Below are 24,958 nucleotides of genomic sequence, written 5' to 3'. Positions count from 1 at the left end.
ACTGGCTCCTTAACGCTGCAGTGACGGCTTCTCTCTTCAGATCCGAAAAGATGCTCTCCGAGCGCTCAACATCGCGTACACTGTGAGCACGCAGCGCTCCACGGTCTTTCCCCTGGACAGTGTGGTGCGCATGCTGCTGTTCCAAGACGGGGAAGAGGCCACAGACTTCCTGAACTTCTATGGTCTCACAGTCTCTGATGGGTAAGAGCAGAGGGTGGCTGCGGGGCCTCTCTCTGTCTCTGTGTTTTCTCTTTGAATTCTGTTAAGGGCTGGGAAGTGCCACCTACGTGCCAGGCCCCAGAGAGGGCCTACTCCGCAGGCCGCATCCCCGGTGACACACGGTAGTGGGGTGACCCAGTGATGTGGACGGGGCTCCCAGCATTGCTGCTGGGAGATGAGAAGGTGAAGGTAGGCTTCTCGCCTGTGTAATGCTTCTCTGGGTTCTCTGTGGTCTGGGTAGCTGTGTCGAGCTGAACCGGTCCTCGTTCCTGGAGCCAGAGGGGTTGTCCAAGGCCAGGAAGTCGGTGTTTATTACCAGGAAGCTGACTGTGTCGGTCGGGGAGATCGTGAATGGAGGGCCGCTGCCCCCCGTCCCTCGTCATACCCCCGTGTGCAGCTTCAACTCCCAGAACAAGTACATCGGGGAGAGCCTGGCTGCAGAGCTGCCTGTGGGCACCCAGAGACCCAGCTTGGACACAGTAGGTAAGAAGCTGCTGTTGCGTGCAGGAACCAGCCTCGCCTCTCCAGGAAGCCTCTCTGGGGGTAGGAGTGTCTGGCTCATGTTGTGGGTTGGGGTGGGCTTGCTGGGTATTTGCTCTGGGCTCCGATATTTCTCCCCCTCAAGAGGGGCCCGAATGGCTCCCTGATGACGCGGTGCTTGCCTCCCACAGGTGAAGCACGCTTTGTCCCCTCTGACGTCGCTCGGGAGGGTGGCTAGCCCTGAGGGTCACTGTGGGTGCCTGGGGGTTGTCTTAAGTGTTCTCACTTGCCTGTTCCCTTCCAGGTGGGGCGAAAGGAGAGGCATGTGGGGCGGAGGCAGAGGTACCGCCAACCACTCTCCTCCAGCAGCCCCTTCCCAGTGCTGCACCCACACCAGCTTCTCTGCCTCACGTCCCGGCACCGACCCCGAGCATAGTGCCTGGCCTCTTCCAGCCCCCTGGGCAGCCCCCCATACAGCCCCCTGCGCAGCCCGAATTGCTTCCTCCGAGGCCTGCACCTTCGTACTCTGATGCGGTAAGGAATCTTCCAGATTAGGGCTCCAAGGGTTGTGCAGGTGTCCCCAGAAGTGTCTGATGTCTAGTCTGACCCGTTGTCTGTAGATCGAACCCACAGAGGTGCTTGCGCTGTGGCTCTCAAGCGTTCTGAGTGCCAGCCGGGGTGGCTTGAGCCTTCGTCCTTCTGACGGGGTGCCTGGGACCCTGAGCTTTGGGAGGCCCCGCACCAGGCCCCCTAGCTTGTTGCCCGTGTCTGCTTGAAAGGGCTGGAGCTCAGACTCTGGAGGAGGTGGAAGGGTTCTTGTGGACATAACGTGAGGGTCGCAGGAAGTCCTGCCCTGCACTGATGGCTCTGCAGACACGTGGGTCTCTGTGGGCCACCCTCAGCCCTGCGGAGTGGGCTGTGTTGCGTAGTCTCCCACGAGGGGTCTAGGGAGAGGCCCTGGCTGCAGTCCCTTAGCTGCAGGTGGCAGGGCTGGGGCCGAGCCCCAAGGCCGGTCCAGAGCCTCCGTCTGCGTTGCTGTCCTCAGAGCAGCACTCTGTCGCTTCCTGTCCCAGTGCCATCTGGCACCGCCGACGTGTCTGCTCTGGGTGATGTTCTGCACTGCTCAGTGGGAGAGCCAGCGGACCTGTGACCGGGGTACATGTGAGGCCCCAGGCGGCACTGTGTGCCCTCTGATGGGGTTGAACGGGGCCCGTCTACCACACGGGTTGTGGGATCGGGCTCGCCACCCTGCTGCTGGGGCAGGGGCGTGGAGGAAGCCCGAGACGATTGTGAAGGCCGGCTAGAGAAGCCGACCGTGTCTGATGTGGTGTGGGGGGCAGCGTGGGGCGGTGTCGAGCAGGCAGCAGGCTTGCGCTGTCCTCTTCCAGAAGGTTTCTCTCTGTTCAGTAGCGGGAAACCTTTCCGGACGCAGCGTGGCCGATTCCCACATGAGGACTGTCCGATGCCCTCAGACAGCGTCTACTGATGCGGTTGTGAAGGGATGTTTTCGTCTTGGGGCCGGGGGATGCTCCCTGAGACCGTCTTGGGTTCTGCAAAGGTTTCCAGTACCGTTAGGCTGTAGGGCTAGATTGTTCGGTTTTAAGCTCAGTCCGGATCGAGGCAGTGTTTCTCGCTGGCGGCGCGCTGACCCGTCTGCCCTCTCCTTAGGACCTGGCTCAAGTGGTGGATGAGCTCATCCAGGAGGTTCTTCAGAGGGACTGTGAGGAGGTTGGTGCCGCTGGGGCGGCCTTCGCGACCACAGCTCTGGGGTGAGTGCGGGGCCCCACCTGCTCCGAAGCTGTCGGCCTGCTGGGGGCTTTCCCTGTCCCCTGTGTTTCTCCTTAGAGAGCTGCTGTCAGCCTTGGACAGGAGGTCGCAGCTGCTCATTTGTACAGGCTTAACTCTTGGTCCCATCCTCTAGGCAGGTACAACTGTGTGTGTGTGCTTTTTGAGCAATGTTAGGGTTATTAAAGTTGTAAGTTAAGCATTTTATAGTATAATGAAATTTCTTTGGAGATTTCAAACTACAGTTATAAATTTCATATATCTGATTCTATCTACTATTGTAAAGATGTAATCTTAATAAATTTAATAATCAGAATTTTTCTAAGACTTAAACAACTTACTAATTGATTTAGTAAATCAGAGTGTTCTAAGGATTTCAAACACGTTTTAAAAACCCTATACACACGAAATCACACAGTGATTAAGAATATAATTGCATTTATATAAATGTAGGTGACTCAAAAGGGCTACTGTTATTGATAGGTCTGATGGATTTTCTTATACTGGAGTCAGCAGGGAGCCCGATATGAGGCTTGATCCTAGGACCCTGGATCATGACCTGAGCCTAAGGCAGACGCTTAACCGACTCAGCCACCAGGCGCCCTTAAGTTTTTTATAGTAGTCGTCAGAGCGAGTGCCGAGTGGTATCTTGTAGTTTGGGTTGCATCTCCCTAATGACTAATGATGTCGAGCCCGTTCTCTTGTGCTCGTTTGCTGTTCACGCATCTGCTTTGGAGAGATCTACGCTCCAACTCCTTGTTCCTCCTTGAATCGGTTTTTGTTGTTGTGTTTGTAGGACTTTGTCTGTTTCTGGGTATTAATCCTGTTCTGTTTGGGAATGTCTTTTCTGTTTGATTTGTCTTTTCACTCTCTTGATAGTGTCCTTAGATACACAGAAGTCTTAAGTCTTATGTAGTCCATTTTCTCTAACTGTTCTTTTGTTGCCTGTACTTCGGGCTTTATATTTAAGAAACTGCCAAGTCCAAAGTTATGAATATTTTCCTGTGTTTTCTTCTAAGAAAATGATAGTTTTAACTCTTAAGTTTAGGTCTTTGATCTGTGTTTGTTTTGTTTTCATGTATACGATAAAGATCTAACACCATGCTTTTTGTATATTTTTTGAGCTATGGAATTACCTTCTTTTCCTCTTTGAATGGTCTTGGCAGCCTTGTTGGCAATCAGCTGGTCATATACATGAGGGTTTCCTTCTGGATTCTCTCCATTCTGCTCTGTTGGTCCATATGCCTTTTTTAATGCCAGTACCACATCGTTTTGATTGCCCTAGTTTTGTAGTAAGTTGTAGTAAGTGTTGATGTCACAAGGCATGAGTCCTTCAACTTTGTTTCTCCTTTTCCAGATCGTTCTACTATTTGATGTCCCTTAAAATTCCATATGAATTTTATGATGAGTTTTTCTTTTTTTTTCCCTGAGAGTGAGTGAGCTGGGGTGGGGTTTGTAGAGGGAGGGAGGGAGAGAATCTTAAGCAGGCTTCATGTCCAGCGCAGAGACTGACCTGGAGCTGGATCTCATGACTGTGAGATCATGATGTTATCTGCGCTGGAATCAAGAGTTGGACGCTTAACTGACTGAGCCAGCCAGATGCCTCTGGGATGAGTTTTTCTGTTTCTGCAAAATGCTTCTAGGATTTTGATAGTGATTGCATTGAATCTGTAGATTGCTTTGGATAGTACTGATATCTTAACATTACGTCTTCCAGACTAGGGGTGCCTGGCTGGCTCAGTTGGTAGATCACGTGACTCTTGATCTTGGGGTTGTGAATTTGAGCCCCATGTTACTTAAAATAAAAAGTTTTCTAGTCTAGCCACATGGGTTGTTGTCTTTCTATGTGTTTAGGTCATCCTTAACTTCTCTCAGCAATGTTTTCTGCTTTTCACTGTGTAGGTCTTTCATCTCCTTGGTTAAGTTTATTACTAATTGCTTTATTCTTTTTTTTAAAGATTTTATTTATTTACTTGAGAGAGAATGAGTGAGAGAGAGCATGAGCGAGGAGAAGGTCAGAGGGAGAAGCAGACTCCCCAAGGAGCTGGGAGCCCAATGCGGGACTCGATCCCGGAATTCCGGGATTATGACCTGAGCCACCCAGGCGCCCCTAATTGCTTTATTCTTTTCAGTGCTATTTTAAATCCAGTTGTTTGCTTAATTTCACTTTTAGAATGTTCATTGCTAGCATATAGAAATATTAATTTTTTTCAAATATTTTTATTTATTGATTCGAGAGAGAGAGACAGTGGTGGGGAGGGGCAGAGGGAGAAACAGATTCCCCACTGAGCTGGTAGCCTGAAATGGGGCTCCATCCCAGGACCCCGAGATGATGATCTGAGCCAAAGGCCGGTGTCCACAACCAACTGAGCTACCTAGGAACCCCTGATTTTTTTTGATCCTTATATTTCAATCTTGTTAAACTTGTTAGTTCCAATAGGTTTTGAGCAGAATTCTTAGGATTTTCTATATACCAGATCATGTTCTCAGTGAATAGATAATAATTTTTTTCTTCCCTTATAGTTTGGATGTTTCTTATTTTTCTAACTTCCAAAGTAGTATTGAATAGAAGCAGCAAATAGGTCATCCATGTCTTTTTGCTGGCTTTAGAGAATAAGCTCTCAGTCTCTCACATGTGAATATGATGTTAGCTGTGGTTTTTTCATATATAGGCTATATCATGTTTAGAGAATTCTTTCTGTTTCTAGTTTTTTTTAGTGCTTTTATCATGAAATAGGGCTGAATTTTGTCAGATGCTCTTTCTGCATCAATTGGGATGATCATACGAGCTTTTCCCTTCATTTTATTTGTATGTTTGTCTTACATTGTTTTTCATTTGTTGAACTATCCTTGCATTCCAGCAGTAAATCTCACTTGGTAATTTTCTGTAACCCTTTAAATATATTGTTGAATTTTTGTTTATTGGTGTTTTGTTGAGGATTTCCACATTAGTATCCTTCAGGGATTTTGGTCTGTGGTTTTCTTACAGTGTCTTTGTCTAGTTTTGGTATCAGTGTATCATTCAGGGCAATGCTGGCTTCACAGAAAGTGTTTGTAAATGTTTCTTCCTCTTTTCCTCTTCAGATTTTTAGAACCATTTGACAAAGGTTAGGTCTTCCTTAAGTGTTTGATACAATTTGTCAGTGAAGCCATCTGGTTTTTGACTTTTCTTTGTTGGGAGGGGTTTCTGAATACTGAGTCAATCTTTTAAGTTATAGGTCTATTCAGATTTTCTGTTTCTACATGAGTCAGTTTTGATAGCTTGTGTGTTTTAGACATAAGCTTAAGTTTAATGTTCAAGCCAAATGTGATTTTTTCTCGCCAATGTTAACGTTTAGTCATGTGGCTTGTTTGCCTATTATTTATTTATTTGGAATGATACCCCCTTTTCTCTGCCTAGCGTTTCCAATGCTGCTATGGAGGAGCTATTAACAGCGGCAACCGCAGGCATTTTGAGGCGCGTAGCAGTGGAAGAAGTGGCTAAGGAAAGGGAGCGCAGGGAGGAGGAGAGGCGGCAGGCAGAGGAGAGGTGAGTGTGCGCAGGAGGTCAGAGTGTGTGGGCACAGGACAGAACCCGCCCCGGCCTGGGATGCTCTTACCGGTGTCCACTGCACGGGCGTCCGGCCCCCCGGTTCACCCCGCACCCTCCTACACTGCCGCCCAGGTCATGGGTGGAGGGTCTGGGGCCACACCCGCCTTGGGAGCAGCAGCTGGAGCTGGGGGCAAGGGTGGCAGTCGGGGGAGCTGGCGTGTGCGTGGCCGTGCGGCTTGTCTGTTGGGACCAGAGGAGTGGGCTTGCTGGCTGAGGCCGCACAACTCCGATCCCAACTTTTGAGGTCAGAGCGAGTGTTGACACTTTTTTTGGTCTTAAACTTTACCCTTGTGCCCTTTTATCCTTTTACCCTCAGGTTGAAACAAGAGAGAGAACTGGTGTTAACTCAGCTGAGCCAGGGCCTGGCAACAGAGCTGACAGAACTTGTCGTGACAGAATGCGTGAGGGAAACCTGCTCCCAGGAGCTGAAGTAAATGGAGGGCTGGTATCTTGCAGTTCAAGGGTGTGGGGTGGGAGAGAAGCGGGCTACTGAGGCCCTGCGGCCAGCCTGGTACAGTTCAGGCTAGCTGGGTTTCACTTTGACAAGGAGCTTAGCTTTTGAATGGCCACACAGTAAGACGCAGTAAGACACAGTGATCCCTGTTCTTGGGTGTGTGCCGCCTCCGGAGAGGGCTCCCTTCCACTCCGGACCTCGTGTGGTTCCTGCCCTAGTTGCGGGCATGTGTCCGTCAGCAAAATAATCCACTGGTATCTTCTACGCTCCGAGGTATTTACTGCTAGTTTTTTTCAAGTAGAAGATTCTTCTGTTGCTTCATATGTTAAAAGATTTCTTTGAGGTATCTCATTTAAGAATTTTAGTAACTTCTTTTTTTTAAATTGAAGTGTAATTAACATGCAGTATTGTACTAGTTTCCGGTATACAGCATATTTATTCGAAAGTTCTATCAATTATTCAGTGCTCACCATGATAAGTGTAGTCACCACCTGTCACCGTATGATGTTGTTACAGTATTTATTAGTCACTCTGCCCTGTGCTATACTTTTCATCTCTGGGACTTACCTGGTGTTTGACTGGAAGTTTGAGTGTCTTAATCCTCTTCATCTATTTCACTCATTACCCCCTACCTACCTCCGCTCTGGCAGCCACCAACTCTCTAGATTTAAAATCTGTTCTTCTTTATTCTTTTGTTCTGTTTTTTAGATTCCATGTGTAAGTGGACTCATGGTATTTGTCTTTTTCTGTCTTAGTTCCCTTAGCACATTATTCTGTGTCCGTCCATGTTGTTGCAAATAGCAAGATCTCATTCTTGTTTGATGGCTGAGTAGTAGTCTGTTACACACACGCACGCACACACCATATTTTTATTTACTTATTTACTTTCAAAGATTATTTATTTATTTGACAGAGATCACGAGCAGGCAGAGAGGCAGACAGAGAGAGAGGAGGAAGCAGGCTCCCCGCTGAGCAGAGAGCCCGATGCGGGACTCGATCCCAGGACCCTGAGATCATGACCTGAGCCGAAGGCAGAGGCTTAACCCACTGAGCCACCCAGGCACCCCACATATTTTTATTTATTTATGTATCTGTGGACACATAAGTTTCTTCTGTATCTTGGCTATTGTACATAATGCTGTTATAAACCTAGGGTGCATATAACTTTTCAAATTGGTTTTTAGTTTCTTTAGGCAAATACCCAGTAAGTAGAATTACTGGATCATATGCCGTTTTAAGTTTTAATTTTTTAAGGAGACTTCATACTGTTTTCCACAACGGTTGTACTAATTCACATTCCCACCAGTAGTAGACGAGGGTTCCCTTTTCTCCACGTCCTGGACAACATCATTATCTCTTGCCTATTTGATCCCAGCCATTCTGACTGAGGTTGGATCTCTTTATGGTTTTCATTCACATCTCCTTGATGATTAGTGATGTTGAGCATCTTTTCATATGTTTTTTGGCCATATATATGTCTTTGGAAAAATGTCTGTTCAGGTCCTCTGTCTGTTTTTAATCAGTTTTTTTTGTGGGTTTTTTTGTTTGTTTGTTTTGTTTTTTGGTGTTGAGTTCTGCAAGTTCTTAATAATATTTTGGATATTAACCCCATATTGGATATATCATTTACAGGTACCTTATCCTGTTCACGGGGTTGCCTTATTGTTTTGCTGATAGTTTCCTTCACTGTGCGTAAGCTTTTTATTTTGGTGTAATCTTAGTAGTTTATTTTTTTTTTTTTTTAAAGATTTTATTTATTTATTTGACAGACAGAGATCACAAGTAGGCAGAGAGGCAGGCAGAGAGAGAGAGAGAGAGAGGGAAGCAGGCTTCCTGTGGAGCAGAGAGCCCGATGCGGGGCTCGATCCCAGGATCCTGAGATCATGACCTGAGCCGAAGGCAGCAGCCCAAACCACTGAGCCACCCAGGCGCCCCTTAGTAGTTTATTTTTGCTTTTGTTTCCTTTGTCTAAGGAGACACATCCATTAATATGTTGCTAAGGCTGATGAAGGAGAGTTACTGCCTATGTTTTCTTTTAGGAGTGTTAAGGTTTCAGCTGTTACACTGAGAACTTTATTTTGAGTCTCTCTCTTTTTTTTAAAGATTTTATTTATTTGTCAGAAAGAGAGAGAGCGCGCACAAGCAGGCAGAGTGGCAGCAGAGGCAGAGAGAGAAGCAGGCTCCCCACTGAGCAAGGAGTCCGATGTGGGACTCGATCCCAGGACTCTGGGATCCTGACCCAAGCGGAAGGTAGTGGCTTAACCAACTGAGCCACCCAGGTGTCCCGAGTCTCTTTTTTAAAAAAAAAATTTATTTATTTGAGAGAGAGAGTGAGTGAGAGAGAACATGAGTGAGGAGAAGGCCAAAGGGAGAAGCCGACTCCCCACGGAGCTGGGAGCCCGATGCGGGACTCCGTCCGGGGACTCCAGGATCATGACGAGCCGAAAGCAGTGGCTTAAGCAACTGAGCCAGCCAGGCGCCCCTATTTCGAGTTTCTTTTTGTGTGTGGTGTGAGAAAGCGGTACAGTTCAGTATAGTTTCCTTCCTGTACAGGCAGCTATCCAGTTTGCTCTACTCCCTTTGTTGAAAATCATCTTTTCTCCGTTGTATATTCCTTCCTCCTTTGTTTGCAGACGATTGACCATGAAGTATGACCCGCTATCCCATTCCGTTAGTCTCTGGATCTGTTTTTCTGCCAGTACCATACTATTTTGAATACTGGAGTTCTGTAGCATATGATGAAATTTGGGATTATGATGCTTAAAACTTTGTTATTCTTTCTCAAGATTGCTTTGTCTATTCAGGGTCTTTGTGGTTCCCCACAAATTTCAGTGTTACTTGTTTTTGATCTGTGAAAAATGCTGTTGGTATTTTGATAGGGATTATATTTTCTATTTCTTTGAGTGGCGTGAACATTCTAACAGTATTAATTCTTCTGACGCATGAACATGAAATACCTTTTCGTTTGTGTCATCTTCAGTTTCTTTAATCAGTGTTTTCTAGTTTTCAGAGTATAGGTCTTTTACTTCCTTGGTTAAATTTATTCCTAGGCATTTTATTCTTTTTGGTACGACTGTAAATGGGATTGTTTACTGAATTTCTCCTTTGGCTACTTTGTTATTAGTGTATAGAAATGTAGCAGATTTCTGTGTATTAATTTTGTATCCTGAAACTATTGAATTCATTTATTAGTTCTCAGTTCTGATGGTTTTTTGGTGGAGTCTTTAGGGTGTTCTATATGTAGTATCACTCATCTGCAAATACTGACGGTTTTACTTCTTTTTTACCAATTTGGGTGTCTATTTCTTTTTCTTGTCTTATTGCTGTAGCTGGGACTTCCAGTACAGTATCGGGAAAAACATGGTGAGAGTGGCATTCTTGACCTGTTACTCATCTTAGAGGAAAAACTCTCAGTTTTTCACCACTGAGTACGATGTTTGCTCTGGGTTTTTCATATGTGGCCTTTCTTATGTTGGAATGTGGTCCCTCTAAACATACTTTGTTGAGGGTTTTTATCATGAGTGGCTGTTGTATTTTGTCAAATGCTTTTTCTGCATTTGTTGAGATAATCATGTTAATGTGTGTCATATTGATTTGCACATATTGAACCAGCTTTTGTATCCCTGTAATAAATCCCACTTGATTGTGGTGAATTATTTTTTTAATGTATTGTTGAATTCAGTTTGCTAATATTTTGTTGAGGATTTTTGCATGTGTTCATCAGGGAGATTGGCCTGTAGTTTTCTTTTTCTGTAGTGTCTTTTTTTTTTTTTAAATCAGGATAATGCTGGCTTTGTAGAATGAGTGTTTGTATATTTGTAGACTGTTTTCCTTTCTCTTCTTTTTTTGAAATAGTTTGAGGAAAAAATAGGTAGTAATTTTTATTTACATATTTGATAGAAGTTACCTGTGAAGCTGTCTAGTCTTGGACTTTTGTTTGTTGGGAGTTTTTTGATTACTGATTATACTTCATTTTTCTATTTCTTCCTGATGCAGTTTTAGAGGATTATATGTTTCTGGGAATTTATCTATTTTTTCTAGGTTGTCCAGTTTGTTGACATATAATTTTTCTTAATATTTTCTTATAACCTTTGTATTTCTGTGGTGTGAATTGTTATGTCTCCTCCTCCGTTTCTGATTTTATTTATGTGAGTTCTCTCTTTTTCTTGATGAGTCTGACCAAAGGTTTATCAATTTTGTTTACCTTTTTAAAGAACCAGATCTTGGTTTTATTGATTTTTTTCTATTTGGGGTTTAACTCTCTGTTTCATTTATTTCTGCTCTAATCTGTATTGCTTCTTTCCTTCTACAAGCTTTGGGTTTTCTTTGTTCTTTTTTTAGGTGTAAAGTTAGGTGGTACATTTGAGATTTTTCTTATTTCCTGAGGTAGGCTTGTGTCATTATAAAGTTCTCTCTTGGAACAGCTGCATCCCGAAGATTTTGACTATTGTCTTTTCATTTTCATTTGTTTCCATGTACTTTTTTTTTTTTTTAAAGATTTAATTATTTATTTGACAGAGAGCGAGATCACAAGTAGGCAGAGAGGCAGGCAGAGAGAGGGGGAAGCAGGCTCCCCACTGAGCAGAGAGCCCCACATGGAGCTCAATCCCAGGACCCTGAGACCATGACCTGAGCCGAAGGCAGAGGCTTCCATGTACTTTTTAAACATTTTTTGATTTCTTGGTTGACCCATTTATTGTTTAGTAGCTTGATGGGGGAAGGAGCCCTCATGTGTTTGTGTTCTTTCTAAATTTTTTCTTGTTATTGACTTTTAGTTTCATACTGTTGTGTTTGGAAGAGATGCTTGATATGATTTAGGTCTTCTGAAATTTATTGAGACTTGTTCTGTGGCCTAACAAGTGATCTGTCCTGGAGAATGTTCAGTGTGCACTTAAAGAATATGTATTCTCCTGTTTTTGGATGAAATGTTCCATGTGTATTTGTTAGTTCTAACTTGTCTCATGTGTTGTTAACTGATTCCTTCTTGATTTTCTGTCTGATCTGTCCATTGATGTAAATGTGATTTTAAAGTCCTCTATCATTACTGTATTACTGTGAGTTTCTCCTTTTATGTCTGTTAATATTTGCTTTTTGTGTTTAGGTGCTCCCATGTTGGGTGTATGGATATTCACAATTGTTACGTCTTCTTTTTGGATTGTTCCCTTTATCGTTATGTAATACACTTTTTTGTCTTTTGCTGTGGCCTTTGTTTTAAAGTCTACTTTGTCTGATATAAGTATTGCTTATACGGCTTTTTTTTTCACTTGCATTTGTATGGTGTATGTTTCGCACCCCTTCACTTTTCAATCTATATGTTTTTAGGTCTGAAGTGAGTCTCTTATAGGCAGCATGTAGATGGATCTTGTTTCTTTAATCCATTCACTCATCTGTGTCTTCTGATTAGAGTACTTATATTTAAAGTAATTATTGATAGGAGGTAGTTATGTGCTTATTGCCATTCTGTTAATTGCTTGCTTTCTGGGTTTTTTTGTTTGTTTTGTTTTTGAAATAGTTCTCTGTTCCTTCACTTCTCTGTTGTGGTTTGGTGACTTTCATTAATAATATACTTGGATTCCTTTATTTTTTGTGTATCTATTATAGGTTTTTTTGTTAAGGATTTTATCATTAGAGAGAGAGAGAGCGCCTGCGTAAGCGTGAGCGCACACGTGCACAAGCAGGAGGATTGGCGGTGGCGGGGGAGGAGAGGCAGGCTCCCCGCTGAGCAAGGAGCCTGATGTGGGGCTCGATCCCAGGACCCTGTATAACATAACATCTCACGTGTATAGTAGTCTGTGTTAAGTTGATGGTCACTTGAGAACTTTATTGTTTTTACCTGCATGGTTCAGGGTAGAAAGAAGCTCAGTGTGCAGGGAAGTCTGTGTTTGTGCTTTATGCTCCCCGAGGTAGCCTTGAAAGTTGAGAGCACAGATTCCAGGGCAGATGGAGGGCATAGCTGGCAGGCTGAAGCGTTTTGTTTAAATAATGTTTCTTTCCATTTTGAATAAATGGGAGTCTATTTCCCTGTTTTCTATAAGCATGCGACCTCGTAAGCGGTGGATCGGTATCTGTTCTTAGTTCCAGGTAGGAGCGGTACGAAATACGTAAGAGCTAGGCCTTGCCGAATGTATTTTCCCACAGTCCTAGGAGACCTGGGCTTCCACTCAGCACCAGGGCTGTCTCTACCTGCCATGGAGGATGGCCCCTGGAAACACATCTTGCTTGATTAAGCTGCTTTGATTTTATGACTAAATGCATTTGATAATATTTTCTGTGCTCCCTTCATTGACAGAATTTTGTCATAAAAATCTTCTTTTAGATAATTGGTTTATTGGAGGGCCATTGCCATGTGAAACACGGGCTGCCAGTCTATCATGTACTTGAGACACTTCTTATTGCAAACATCAGATACTGCTGATGAGAAGGTGTTGTAGTTTTCTTACTGGTCCTTTAAAAATTAAAAATTGAAACTATTTTATTAAGATAAAGGTTTATTTATTGACTATTTGCAACAGTTCTGTTGGACTCACGATGTAGTACCCCATACCGCTTTCATTCTTCTTTTCTCTAACTTTTCAGGTGTCTGTACGTTAAGTAAAATGAAAATCTTAAAGCTTCTTCTCTCTTTTCTAAAAAATATTGTATTTATTTGACAGAGAGCTTCTCTTGTGGCAGAGACATAATGACATTTTGATAGCAAGGATGTGGCTCTTGCCATTTTTTAGGGCAAGCCCTCAGTGTGTGAGCCTGGGTGCTGTGTCCCCATCCTGATCGCCCTCTTCTGTAGGAGCGCAGTGGAGACAGACCAGCAGGTCCGTATGGCCCGTTGCTGTGAGGATGTCTGTGCCCACCTGGTGGACTGGTTTCTTGGGGAAGAGATTTTCCAGACTGCGAAGGAGACCCTCCAGGAACTTCAGTGCTTCTGCAAGTATCTCCAGCGGTGAGTCCTCTGTCCTTACAGATGACACGGGTGCACGTGGAGAGAGCCTTTGACAAGATTATGCTTTCGGAGGTAGTCGGTTACATACACACGTGAAACATGCTCCTTCCTGATGGAGGGGTGCCAAGGGGATAAGTAGGGAATGAGATTGGGAGCTGTTCTGTATTTCGTATTTATAGGTGCTTCCTCTCACTTACCTCTGCTCTCGACACGGGGAGATGGCCACGAATAAGCCAAACAGATTCCAGCTGTATGCACCCACATGGAGGAATTTCTAAAACACAGTTTATTGTGAAAAAAGCTATTCTTCGGGAAGTGTGTACAACATACGGTGTATACTCAAAGTATTGATTGTTTCGGATTTATATGTAGTGGTATAACCGTGAGGAAAAGGAAAATGATGAAACTTCGCACAGTGCTCTGCTCACGTTTGGGAGCAAGAGGGCGTGTGATTGAGTAGGGCCCAGGGCTGGTCATGGCCACTGCTGTTCGACTGGATGAAAGAAAGTATGTGGCTGTTTTATTTATCTTTAATCTTTAAACTGGGTATGTACTCTGTTTGTGGGATGGTGATTCATTTCCTAATTTCATTTAAAATAAGTAATAGCGTACCTTGAAGTTTCAACCATGTACAAGGGTGTAGAGGGAGAAGTGAGTCTCTGTTCCACAAGAGACCTCCGTGTTCCTCCTCAGCAGCAGCTGCCGAGGACCCCTTCAGAAGCCTTCCGCCCTTTCTTGTGGGGGAGGACAGACGACGGCGCGTTCTCTCCTCCATGCCAGCCCTTTACCCCATTTGGGGTCGGGTGAGGCCTGGAACCACCGCTGCATATTGAACTCTTCCAGGTGTCAGTGGCCCCACGAATGACCTACCGGGTTCTCAGTTGATGGACTTCCATGTGGCTTTTCTTTGTAGCTGTGACGGAGAGTGCTGCGGAGACTGTCCTTGTGCAGACACTCCACACGGGTACACGGACACCTGGAGAGAAGTTCCCAGAGTGGTGTTTGCTGGGTCCGAGCATGGGTGTGTCTCGAATTCGTACCCGGACATGGTTTGGCTTCAGTGCTTAATTGAAGCTTGTTTTGTTGTTCACCACCGCTCCCTGTGCCCGAGTATTAATTTTAATTCTGATTCATTTCTCAGTTTGAGGATTCTTGCTGAAAAAGACCTAAACATGGCCAGAGAATGTGCTTCCGTATGTTACAGCGCCGGACCGTGCTTTTGCGTTTGTCCCTGTAGTCAGCTTGAAAGGACACAGTGATGATACGGTGCTGTATCTTCCAGGTGGAGGGAAGCTGTCGCGGCCCGGAAGAAACTGAGGCGCCAGATGCGAGCCTTCCCTGCAGCACCCTGCTGTGTGGACATGAACGACCGGCTCAGGGCATTGGTGCCCAGTGCAGAGTGTCCCATTGCTCGGGAGAACTTGGCCAGGGGCCTTCTGGACCTGGGCCATGCAGGGAAAGTGGGCATCTCCTGTACCAGGTTAGCGCTCAGCCTGCCATGGCTGCCTAATGCTCCCCTCCGCTCCTGGCTTTGTAGGGGATAGGGAGCAGTGTGTGCATTTGGCGGGAAGACGGGCAGAATCAGAGAAGGTGGACATAGATGCGGGCTTGTGTTCCTGAAAGCTGTTTTCCTCCCCAGCCCTGGACATGTGACACGGCCTACATGCTTTGATTTCACGTGCCTTTTCCCCTTCAGACACTCAGGGCCTGGAGATTGAATCTTCCTGAGAATCACCTGTTTCTCTTCTGCTCTTTGTGGATATACCGTGTCCATTCTTGTTGGTGGGAGTTCTTCTGTCCTCCAGAGCGTGTTCTAGAGGGCAGGACTTTTGTCTGTGCTGCTCCTCTCTCGTGGCGCTAGACGGTAGATGACTGCTTGATATTTGTGGAATGAACAAGTCTTTTAACTAATTGGTTTCTTCATCAGCAAAAGTTTTCTTGGTCTCCTAAGCATTCCCCCTCAGGAGACTCTACTAAGCTCTTACTGTCCACTGCGAACATCAGTAAGTAATTTGTCAAGCTCCTTGCACGGGCACCGAGCTGGCCTCGTGCAGACAGTGTTCTTCTCCTTTCTCTGTAGGTTAAGGTGGCTCCGAAATAAGACGGCACACCAGATGAAGGTTCAGCACTTCTACAAGCAGCTGCTGAGGTCTGTCACGCCCCCGGTGTACACACTCCTTGTGCTGGGGCTCGTGCACTGGCTTACCTGCTCTGCTTTTCCCCTTCCAGTGATGCGGCATGGGTGCCCCTGGACCTGCCGTCCCTCGTGGCTGAGCACCTCCCTGGGAGGCGGGAGCGTGTGTTTTGGAAGCTCGTGCTGGTGTTGCCTGATGGAGAAGAGCAGTCCCCAGGGAATCCTGGCAGGTCAGGAAGGGTTTCCCTCTCTGGGCTTTGAGGTCGAGAAGGTGACTGCAGGAGGTGGAATGACTTCTCTGAGGGCATCAGGCATGAGGGACCTGTAGTCTGTTTTGTTTGTGATTTGAAGTTGACAATTAAGATTAAATTTTTATGCTGTAAACTGGGCCCCAGAACATTTAAGAGTTGATCCTCGTTTAAAGCTGTGCTGAGCGGATTGATTAGGGCTCGCTTCACTGTCAATTCTGGGGGAAGACAGTTCAAAGGGTGTTGGCTATAGTTCCTTTTTTTTTTTTTAAGGAAAAAAACTGGTATTTTAAGAAAGAAATCCAGAAATTGAGATGGCATTATTTCCTGTAATCAAACTGCCTTCAGAAGTCACTTCGAAGCAGGACATGTTACTTTTCTTTTTTAGCAACTTTATTGACATAAAATTCACATGTTATAGATTTTACCCGTTTAAAGTTTCTGTTTCACTGGTTTTTAATATTCACAGAGTGGTACAACCATTACCACGAATTCCAGAACAAAGAAATCCCATGTCCATTAGCAGTTACTCATCATGCCTCCTTGTTGTCAGCTCCCGGAAACCACTAATGAGTTTCCTGTCTTCTGTGTGTTTTCCTCTTCTCGACATCCTATACGAATGGAGTCCTCCTGTCTGTAGGTTTATGACTGGCACCTCTCACTCAGCCATCATGTTTTCTGGATTTTATCTTGTTAGCAGATACCAGTCCTTCGTTCTTTTTTCGTGGCTGAGTAATAGACCATTGTATGGGCCTTTGGGTTGTTGCTGCTCTTTGGTTATTATGAATAATTCTCGTATGTGTTTGTGCGGACACATGTTTGCAGTTTTGTTTGTTAAACACCTAGGAGTAGAACTACAAGGTTTTCAGGTAACTTTATGTTTAAAAAAGTCTTTGAAGAATTTCCAGACTGTTCCACAGTGGCTGCACCATTTTCCATTCCTGTTAGTGGTGGGTTAGGGTACTAAGTTCCCTGAATACATTCGTTTTTTAGCAGTTACTGTTGAAACACATACGAGCTAAGGAGAAAGTCATAAAGATTGTAAGATAGCTGAGCAAAGAAGAGAGTTTTGTGGTTTAAAAGTATTTAAATGATGATTCATTTCTTAGAACAAAAACGCCTGTCTTCTGATTGACTAATAAGTTTATTCACTAAGAAACATACATTTCAATAATTCTTAAGAGCTCAGGCATCACATTTGATTCTGTCAAACGTGTATATAGTCGATCCTGAATGACATGGGGGTTAGGGATGTCAGCCCCCCCACAGATAAAAGTCTGAGTATAACTTGACTCCTCCAACTACTAATAGCCTACTGTTGACCAGAAGCCTAACATAAACAGTCAACATGCATTTTGTATATCTGTTACGTCCTGTATTCTTAAAATAGAGCTAGAAAATAATAAAGCTAGAAAAAATGTTACTAAGAAAATCATAAGGAAAATACATTTTTAGTACTGTACTGTCATTATTAAAAAAAATCTGCATAGAACTGGACCCACACAGTTCAGACCTGTGTTGTTCAAGGGTCAGCTGTATTTCAGACTCTGAAGGACCTTTTCTGTCACTCAGTCTTAGTGCTTCAGAACTGTAAATCACGCGGCAGTGGAGCTCACGAGTGCCCCTTCCTGCTGCCCCTGGAGAGTTATAGCTGCAGTTTGCGGTCACAGCTGTTTTGTCGAGCTCAGCGGCACAGCAAGAGTTGGTGTCTGTGAACCTGCATGTCTAGTGTTTCTCTTTGTTACTTTTCCTAAAAATCTTTATAGTTTGCATTTAGGATTAGAATCTTTTTGAAGGTGTTATTTTCTTTTACTCACAGAATTTTAGCAAACTGGTTACAAGTCAAGTTCATGGGACGTGATGGCTCAGTGGGCGACACAAACAGTGAGGCTGGGGGCATCCAGACGCTCGCTCTGTTTCACGCGCTCAGCAGCAAAGGGGACCGGACTGTTGCTGTCAATGTGTGTATAAAGGTGGGTGAGAATCCCGAGTATTTACTTCTGTGGTTTTTTTATTTCACTCATTCCCAGACATTATTGAAGTGGTTTTGAAGGAGTGGAGGGGGCTCAGAAGCCCATGTCATGTTCCCCCTCGTGTCCTGATGACATCCCATGAACACCCTCTTGGTGTGACGTACCGACCTAGATTCTCAGGAGTGCAGTCAGCCTTAACCATTGCAGGCGCAGACCTCCTGGAGAACTTGGCGAAAACTCACAAACCATCCTGAACAAATGCATGGATTCACATGATCACGAGCCCTGAACTCCACAGGCCTCTGGTAATTAACCCAAGAAGGGTAAGAGAACATTTCACAAAAACGCAGTGCCTGTTGTGTCATGTGGTTTGCAAGTAACTGACATTTTGTTGTAATGGCTTCCTGAAACGTCCTGATACGTCAGTTTTCACAGAAGACGAATGGTTTTTAACTCTGTGTGGTTTTCACTGAACTGGGTCCCAGCTATTGTAGAAGTTCAGTGTTGGGCATTTCAGGTCAGTTGGTTTTGTTTTATATTCAAGTTGTCCCCAGTTTTTGACGGTAAGTTCTAATTTTTGTTCTTTGTAGGTGTTCGTATAGTACAGATGGTAACTGGTTCCCTGAGAGATTCCTTTGTTTTTTTTTAAGATTTTATTTATTTATTTGACAGCGATCACAAGCAGGCAGAGAGGCAGCTGGGGGGTGGGGGGAAGCAGGCTCCCCACGGAGCAGAGCAGAGAGCCTGATGCGGGGCTCGATCCCAGGACCCTGAGACCATGACCCGAGCCAAAGGCAGAGGCTTAACCCACTGAGCCACCCAGGCACCCCAAGAGATTCCTTTTTGTTTTTTTTTAATTGAAGTGTAGTTGATGTGCAGTGTTCACAGACATCTCAGGTGTTCTGCATGGTGGTGTGTAAATCTGTCCATGACGGTGTGCTCGGCTCGGTGTACTCACGGTCCCCACACAGCACTGTCACAGCAGTGTTGACTGTATTCCCTGTCCTGGGCCTTCTGTGCCCGATTACTCATGCCTGGAAACTCGTGACCCCCACTCCTCCATTCTGCCCCCACACCCTCCCCTCCACAGCTGTCACCTGGTTCTCGTTTAATGAGAACCTGTTTCCTCATTAGCTGGAAGCCTACATAAATCCATTGTAGGTACTCGTGGTCTTAGTGCATGTGTTCAGCTAAACCCAGATGGCATTTTATTTACTTGGAGTGTAGCGGTGCACGGTGGAAAGTGTAGGCTTCTGACTGGAGCAGATCCGGGATTACAGAGGCTGCGCTGGCCGCTCCTCGTGGTGCCGTCTCTCCCGCGGTCGTGATTCACTGCGCCAGGGTCTCACGAGGGCCGGGGGGCTGCGTGCTCAGATGAAGGCTCAGCGAGAATCTGCTCGCCCCCGTGTGACCTGACGTGGCCTGCTGTGCCCAGACCTCTCCTTTGCCTAAGGAAAGTCACGTTCGTGTCACTCTGCTCACCTGCAAGTGATACTGTATTCCATGTTCCCTCTTCCAACTGGAACTACTTTAAGTTGTAGTTTGGTTATAGGGTTTTTATTTTGTGTTTCCACTTTATTTTATTTATTCATTTACTTAAGTAAATGCCACACCCAAAGTGAGGCTTGAACTCATGACCCTGAGATCAAGAGTCACATGTTCTTCTGACTGAGCCGGCCAGGTGCCCATGGTTTTCCATTTTAATACTACTTATTTTAATCTCGAAATGTAAAAGTAATACATGTGTGAAACTTCAGAAATACAAGGAAATACGGAGGAAGCTAAAGATGGTAAGAGCCACCTCGGCTCTCGCTGTTTCGGCTCCTGGTCCTGTCTTGGTTCATGTCCTTCGCTTTTCTCCTGTGACCGTAAAGTCACCTTTTACCAGCTGGACAATCCGTTTGCTGTTCCTCTTACCTTTATTCTTAAGTCTTTTAATCGCAGCAATACCTGCAGGTATTGAAACAGTAAGATAACCTCCCGTGGTTTATCATGAGGTCTCGCAGCCCCTGCCCCTCTCCCAGCCCCCGTCCCCAGGGTGTGACTTCTCTTGTGTTTCCAGGTCACACACTTCTGTCTGTCGCTCTTTCTTGGCTAACCGACTTCAGGTGTCCTTCACGGACTTCCCATTAAAATAGATCTTCTGCGATACAACAGATCACTCCCAAACTTAGCAGCTTAAAATAGCAAAACATTTATTATCTCATAGTTTCTGTGGGTCAGAAGTGCAGGGGTGGTTTCTCTGGGGCCTCGAGCTCAAGGTTCCTCCGAAGGTAGAAATCAAGGTGTGAGCCAGAGCTCTGGACTCCTCTGAAAGCGTGACTGAGGGAAGATCGCTTCGAAGCTCCCTCTCGCGGTTGCCGGCGCGGTTCCCTCGCTCGCAGGCTGTGGTCGGGGCCTTTCCACGAGGCAGCTCGCAACACGGCGGCTGGCGGCCCTCCGCTGGGCCAGATGGCAGAGTCTCTCTGGAACCTAACTGTGGAAGTGACATCCAGTCACTTTAGTCTGATTCTGTCTATTAACAGTGAGGCAGGGCAGGGGATCGTGCAAGGGCATGGCCACTGGAAGGTGGGGGTGGGGGTGTCCTCATGGCTGCACCCGTGCGGGGTGAGGAGTGAACTCTTGTATCATGGTCCTGCCCAGCCTTCCCCAGTTTCCAGGGTGGCTACATCATCACCTTATCTTATCTCAGTGAGCGGGGTCACATTTTGAGGGCCATGTGACTGCTGTTTGCCCCAGGACCAGCAAGTGTTCTGTGACTACAGTCCTTACTTTCGGGGCAAGTAACAGTTGCCGTATTTTCTCACTTAATGTGGTTTTCTCTGTGTCAAATAGGCCAGCATGTGGGCTGTGTACGTCTCAGTAGAGGCTTCCAGGTGCTCTGTCACTGCACCTCACCCTTCCTTTGAGAAAGTGCCGTCCTCTTGCTACCCTCGGGCTGACCTTGTATCCCGGGGGGGGGGCTGCCACTCCGGTCTCCATACCAGTAGCGCGGTCCTGCTCCTTCCCATGCTGACTCTCACCTTCGGCAAGTTCTTCGTGTATGAGTACTCTTAGGAGCCCCCTATTTTTTTTTTTTTTAATATTTTATATTATTGTTTGTTTATAGAACACCAACAGGGTCTCTGCTCTCTGAGCATTCCTGATTCTCATTTCGTTCATTTCCTCCCATTAGGTAGTGTTTGCTTTGTTTCTTCGTTTTGGTTTTTAATCAGTCTCGGACTGGCTTACGCCTCTCGGAGAGAACGCCTCTCTCCTTCAGAAGTCACACCGCAGTCCTCATCCATTCATTCGGGTCTGCGTTTCACAGGTATTTACTGAGTGACTTCTCTGTCTGGAAGCATTATCCCGAGTGCTGGGGATGTAGCAGAAAGCAACACCAGTCCCCGTTTTTAGGAGCTGATGTCCCCGTGGGAGAGGGAAGCTGTTGGAGCAGAAGCGTCAAGCCTGCCTCCTCTGTGGCTGATGATCCGAATCATGACGGTCATCTCCCCTCTCCCACTCCTGCTTGCTTACGTGTTTTATTTTATTTTGTGTTATGATCTATTATTTTAAGGGATGTATTTATTTCATGATGACAGGTGCACCCTTTAAGCCCCATCGCCGGTTTCACCCACCTCCCCTCTGGCGACCATCGGTTTGTTCTCTGTGGTTAGACAGACCATCAGTCTGTCTCTTGGTTTGTCTGTCTTCCTCTCTTTCTTCCCCCTTTGCTCATTGGTTTTGTTTTGTAAATTCCACAGGTGAGTGAGATCCTATGATGCCTCTTTTACCTAAGAACAAACGGAGGCTCTGAGAAGTTAGAATAAATTGCCCCGGCCACAGAGCTGCCGCGTGGTGGCACCGCACACAGGCGCCCTTGGGTGCAGTGGGTTAGAGCTGCCGAGTCCTTAGGACCACAGCAGACTCCTACCAAGTGCTTATTTGGTCCTGCCGTCGGCAGCAGCAGCTGTTTTTTCTTGGTTTCGTTTCCTGTTTGGTGGGGCTCATCTTCTAGTTTCTTCCAAAGAAAGGATCTGTGGGAATGGGATTTTCTTATTCCTTGACTCTCTGGACATGTGTTTATCCCCATTTGTGATACGGGTTAGTGAGGTTTGTAGAAGTGTGGGTTGAAAGGTTTTCCTTCCAGTTTTGCTTTGTGGTCACCCGGTATCTGGGGCTGTTGAGACGTCTCCGGCGACTCCTGTTCTTTTCTCTCTGGCCTGCTTGTTTTTCTCCCGGAGCCTGTGCTTTGTCCCTGGGGTTCTGAAGGTCCACTTGGGTATGCCTGGTGCTGACTTCCTGCGCTCACGCTGCTGGGCTGGGCAGTCCTTGTGGGCTGGAGACGACTGTCCGCTTGTGGGACGTTCGTGCGTCTCAGTGCCACCGGTTTGCCTTCTGGTTTTTTCTGTTCTCTCCTGAAGTCCTATGAGACAGGTGTTGGATTTCATCAGTTAACCCTCTGAGCATCTTATCCTTCCTACCCTATTTTCTGTCTTGTTTATCTATACTGTGCTCTGGGAGACTCATTGCCTTTGTAATCCAGATGTCTTGTTGAGATTTTTGTTCCATATCTGTCAGTTCATTTCCTCATTCTTATCCTCATTTGACTTTTATCATGTCATCTTGTGACGATGTTTTGGATGCACCATCAGAGGAAGTTAGGATTTTCGCGCTCTGAGTTTTCTTATGTCCCATGCATTACCTGTTTCCTTTGGATCCCTTTATCATTCTAGTCTCGCTTGTACGTTGGAGGCTCTCCTCAGGCACCTTACCTGAGACTGCCGTACCTGAATGAAGCCCTAAAAGGCTGGTCATAAGATCTGTGTTTGGGGGGGAGGGTAACTGAATAGCAAGGCCATCTTTGTGGGGGGATGTCCCCAAATGTCAGGAGATGCACGGCTCTTTGTTGCATTGTTTGGTTTCTTTGGAAAGGATTCCAGAGAACCTTTGGATTGTCCCTAAGAGGGACAAGTGGGAGTGGCCAGTGCTAAGTCCCCCCACTCTGCCTGTGTCCTCTCAGGGCAGGACGCCTGTGCAGGGGGCAGGAGGCACTTAGAGGCTGCCTGCAGGTGGCTGCGCGACCTGTAGGACCACGGCTCTGTGTGTGACTTGTCCTTTCTGTCCTGAACCTCACCTCTGGCTCTTGGTGCCACTGGGTCTGAGTGCTTAGGGCTTTTGCAGGCGCAGCTGGTCTGGTTCCTTCCATACCTACATCTCTAGCCCTTCAGGTCTAGCTTCCTCTGCTTCCTTAATCCAGTGGTTGTTTCCATCTGCACGACGCTTTCTAGAAACTGGTCAGAATCCCTTGTCTGCTGCTTGTTTGCCTGTACCCCAGTCTGTTGTCATGGGAATACCTGGTTTGTGTTTTGGGCTTACCTGGTTTTATGCCTGTTTAAGGGATATTGTTCGGATTAAAGTAACGTCTTCCAACAGTTACGGCTAGAGGCTGAATCATCTGTTGACCTGGCTGTTTCTTGCACTGATTTACAGTCTTGGGGAGGGAGGACAGCCCGGCGAGCAGTGAGCATTTGGCTGCATTGCTCAGGCCCCCCCCCCCGCCCCCGTCTCTGCTGGTTTGTCCCCCGGCGTGTCCCTCCTGATGGTCTCGATGTTGTTCCAGGTGGTCCACGGGGCTCTCAGCGACTACGCCCTCGACGCCGTGGAGACGCAGAAGGAGCTCCTGGGAGCCAGCGGGCTCATGCTGCTGCTTCCGCCCAAAGTGGAGAGCGAGGACGTGGCGGAGGAGGACGTGTACTGGCTGTCCGCACTGCTGCAGCTCAAGCAGCTTCTCCAGGCCAAGCCCTTCCAGCCTGCGCTTCCACTCGTGGTCCTCGTACCTAGCCCGGCGGGGCACGCCATGGAGAAGGAAGTGGAAGACGGTTTGTGAAGGCGATTTTGTTGGTGGACCAGCGCGGATGATAAATGGGTCGAGCCCCTGGTCTGAGGAAGCACCTGCGGTGTGGCGTGGTGTGGCGCAGGGGGTCACGGGGCAGCGGTGCCTGGGAGCAGGGCGGGCTGGGTCCGTGCAGGGAGACGTGTTAGTTTGTCGGCACACTGAGAACAGAGCACAGTGACCTCCACTTGTTTCTGTCAAAGGTCTGATGCTGCGGGATTTGGTTTCAGCTAAGCTGATTTCAGATTATACTGTCATTGCGATTCCCGATTCCATTAATGATTTACAAGGCACAACTAAGGTAAGTCTTCATCATTATTTTTTAAAATTTTTATTAACGTATAAGGTATTATGCGCCCCAGGGGTACAGGTCTGTGAATCGCCAGGTTTATACACCTCACAGCACTCGCCACAGCACACACCTTCCCCAGTGTAGTCTTCGTCACTTCTAAAGGCCCTGTAAGACATTTCAGTTGTCCCCTTTTGTTCTGTCTTAAATGTAGTGTATGTTATTTCTTGGATTTTTTAGAAAATTATTTTTCCTGGGGGGAGGGGGGTTGGGAGAAGCGGGGTGGGGTTATGGACATTGGGGAGGGTATGTGCTAAAAACATATGTTTATTAAAAAAAATTATTTTTTATGTAAATTCAGTATCATACAGTGTATTACGGTGCTGGTTTCTGAGTAAGTTGTCCATGGGTCATCAGTCTTACGTAATACCTGCTGCTTATTCCATCGCGCACCTCCTCAAGGTCCATCGCCCAACTACCCCCTGCTCCCACCCCGGACCCCCTCCAGCAGCCCTCGGATTGTTTCCTGTGCCTAAGAGTGTCTCAGTTTGCCACCCTCACTGATTTCCTCTTGTTTGTTTTTTCCTCTCTTCTTCTTTGATCCCGTTTCGTTTCTCAAATGCACATATCACCGCTTGGATTCTTTTACTTTATTGTTTTGACAGGCCTGTTTCAAAAAATATAAGCAGAAATCAAAATAAAAGATAAAATATGCCCCACAGTCTTGCTCTCTGCAGCCAATTAAGTTGTTCATGGACCCTTTCTCAGAGGCTCTGTGGCAACAGTTTCAGTTAGGGACGAAGTGCTGGGCGTCACAGTGAGAGTCAGTTAGGGACCAAGTGCTGGGCGGCACAGTGAGAGTCAGTTAGGGACCAAGTGCTGGGCGGCACAGTGAGAGTCAGTTAGGGACCAAGTGCTGGGCGTCACAGTGAGAGTCAGTTAGGGACCAAGTGCTGGGCGTCACAGTGAGAG

At 46.3% G+C, this 24,958-nt stretch overlaps 1 protein-coding gene across 2 annotated transcripts in view; it reads left to right on the top strand.

Moving 5' to 3' along the window:
* The window catches only part of MCM3AP (minichromosome maintenance complex component 3 associated protein), a 48,806-nt gene that overhangs the window by 15,688 nt on the left and 8,160 nt on the right, over positions 1-24,958 (top strand). For both annotated transcript variants that reach the window (XM_059392556.1, XM_059392557.1), the window contains exons 11-23: positions 41-201; positions 461-702; positions 1,004-1,233; positions 2,368-2,468; positions 5,885-6,013; positions 6,393-6,506; positions 13,315-13,467; positions 14,750-14,947; positions 15,548-15,616; positions 15,697-15,831; positions 17,669-17,822; positions 23,425-23,683; positions 23,901-23,998. In XM_059392556.1, the coding sequence (XP_059248539.1) occupies positions 41-201; positions 461-702; positions 1,004-1,233; positions 2,368-2,468; positions 5,885-6,013; positions 6,393-6,506; positions 13,315-13,467; positions 14,750-14,947; positions 15,548-15,616; positions 15,697-15,831; positions 17,669-17,822; positions 23,425-23,683; positions 23,901-23,998 (2,043 nt within the window). The remainder of the gene's footprint in view (positions 1-40; positions 202-460; positions 703-1,003; positions 1,234-2,367; positions 2,469-5,884; positions 6,014-6,392; positions 6,507-13,314; positions 13,468-14,749; positions 14,948-15,547; positions 15,617-15,696; positions 15,832-17,668; positions 17,823-23,424; positions 23,684-23,900; positions 23,999-24,958) is intronic.

Source organism: Mustela nigripes, chromosome 2, assembly GCF_022355385.1.
Source record: "Mustela nigripes isolate SB6536 chromosome 2, MUSNIG.SB6536, whole genome shotgun sequence".
Classification (NCBI taxonomy): Eukaryota; Metazoa; Chordata; class Mammalia; order Carnivora; family Mustelidae; genus Mustela; species Mustela nigripes.
The sequence above is the reverse complement of the archived record's forward strand: the minus strand, read 5'-3'. Positions and strand labels throughout refer to the sequence as shown.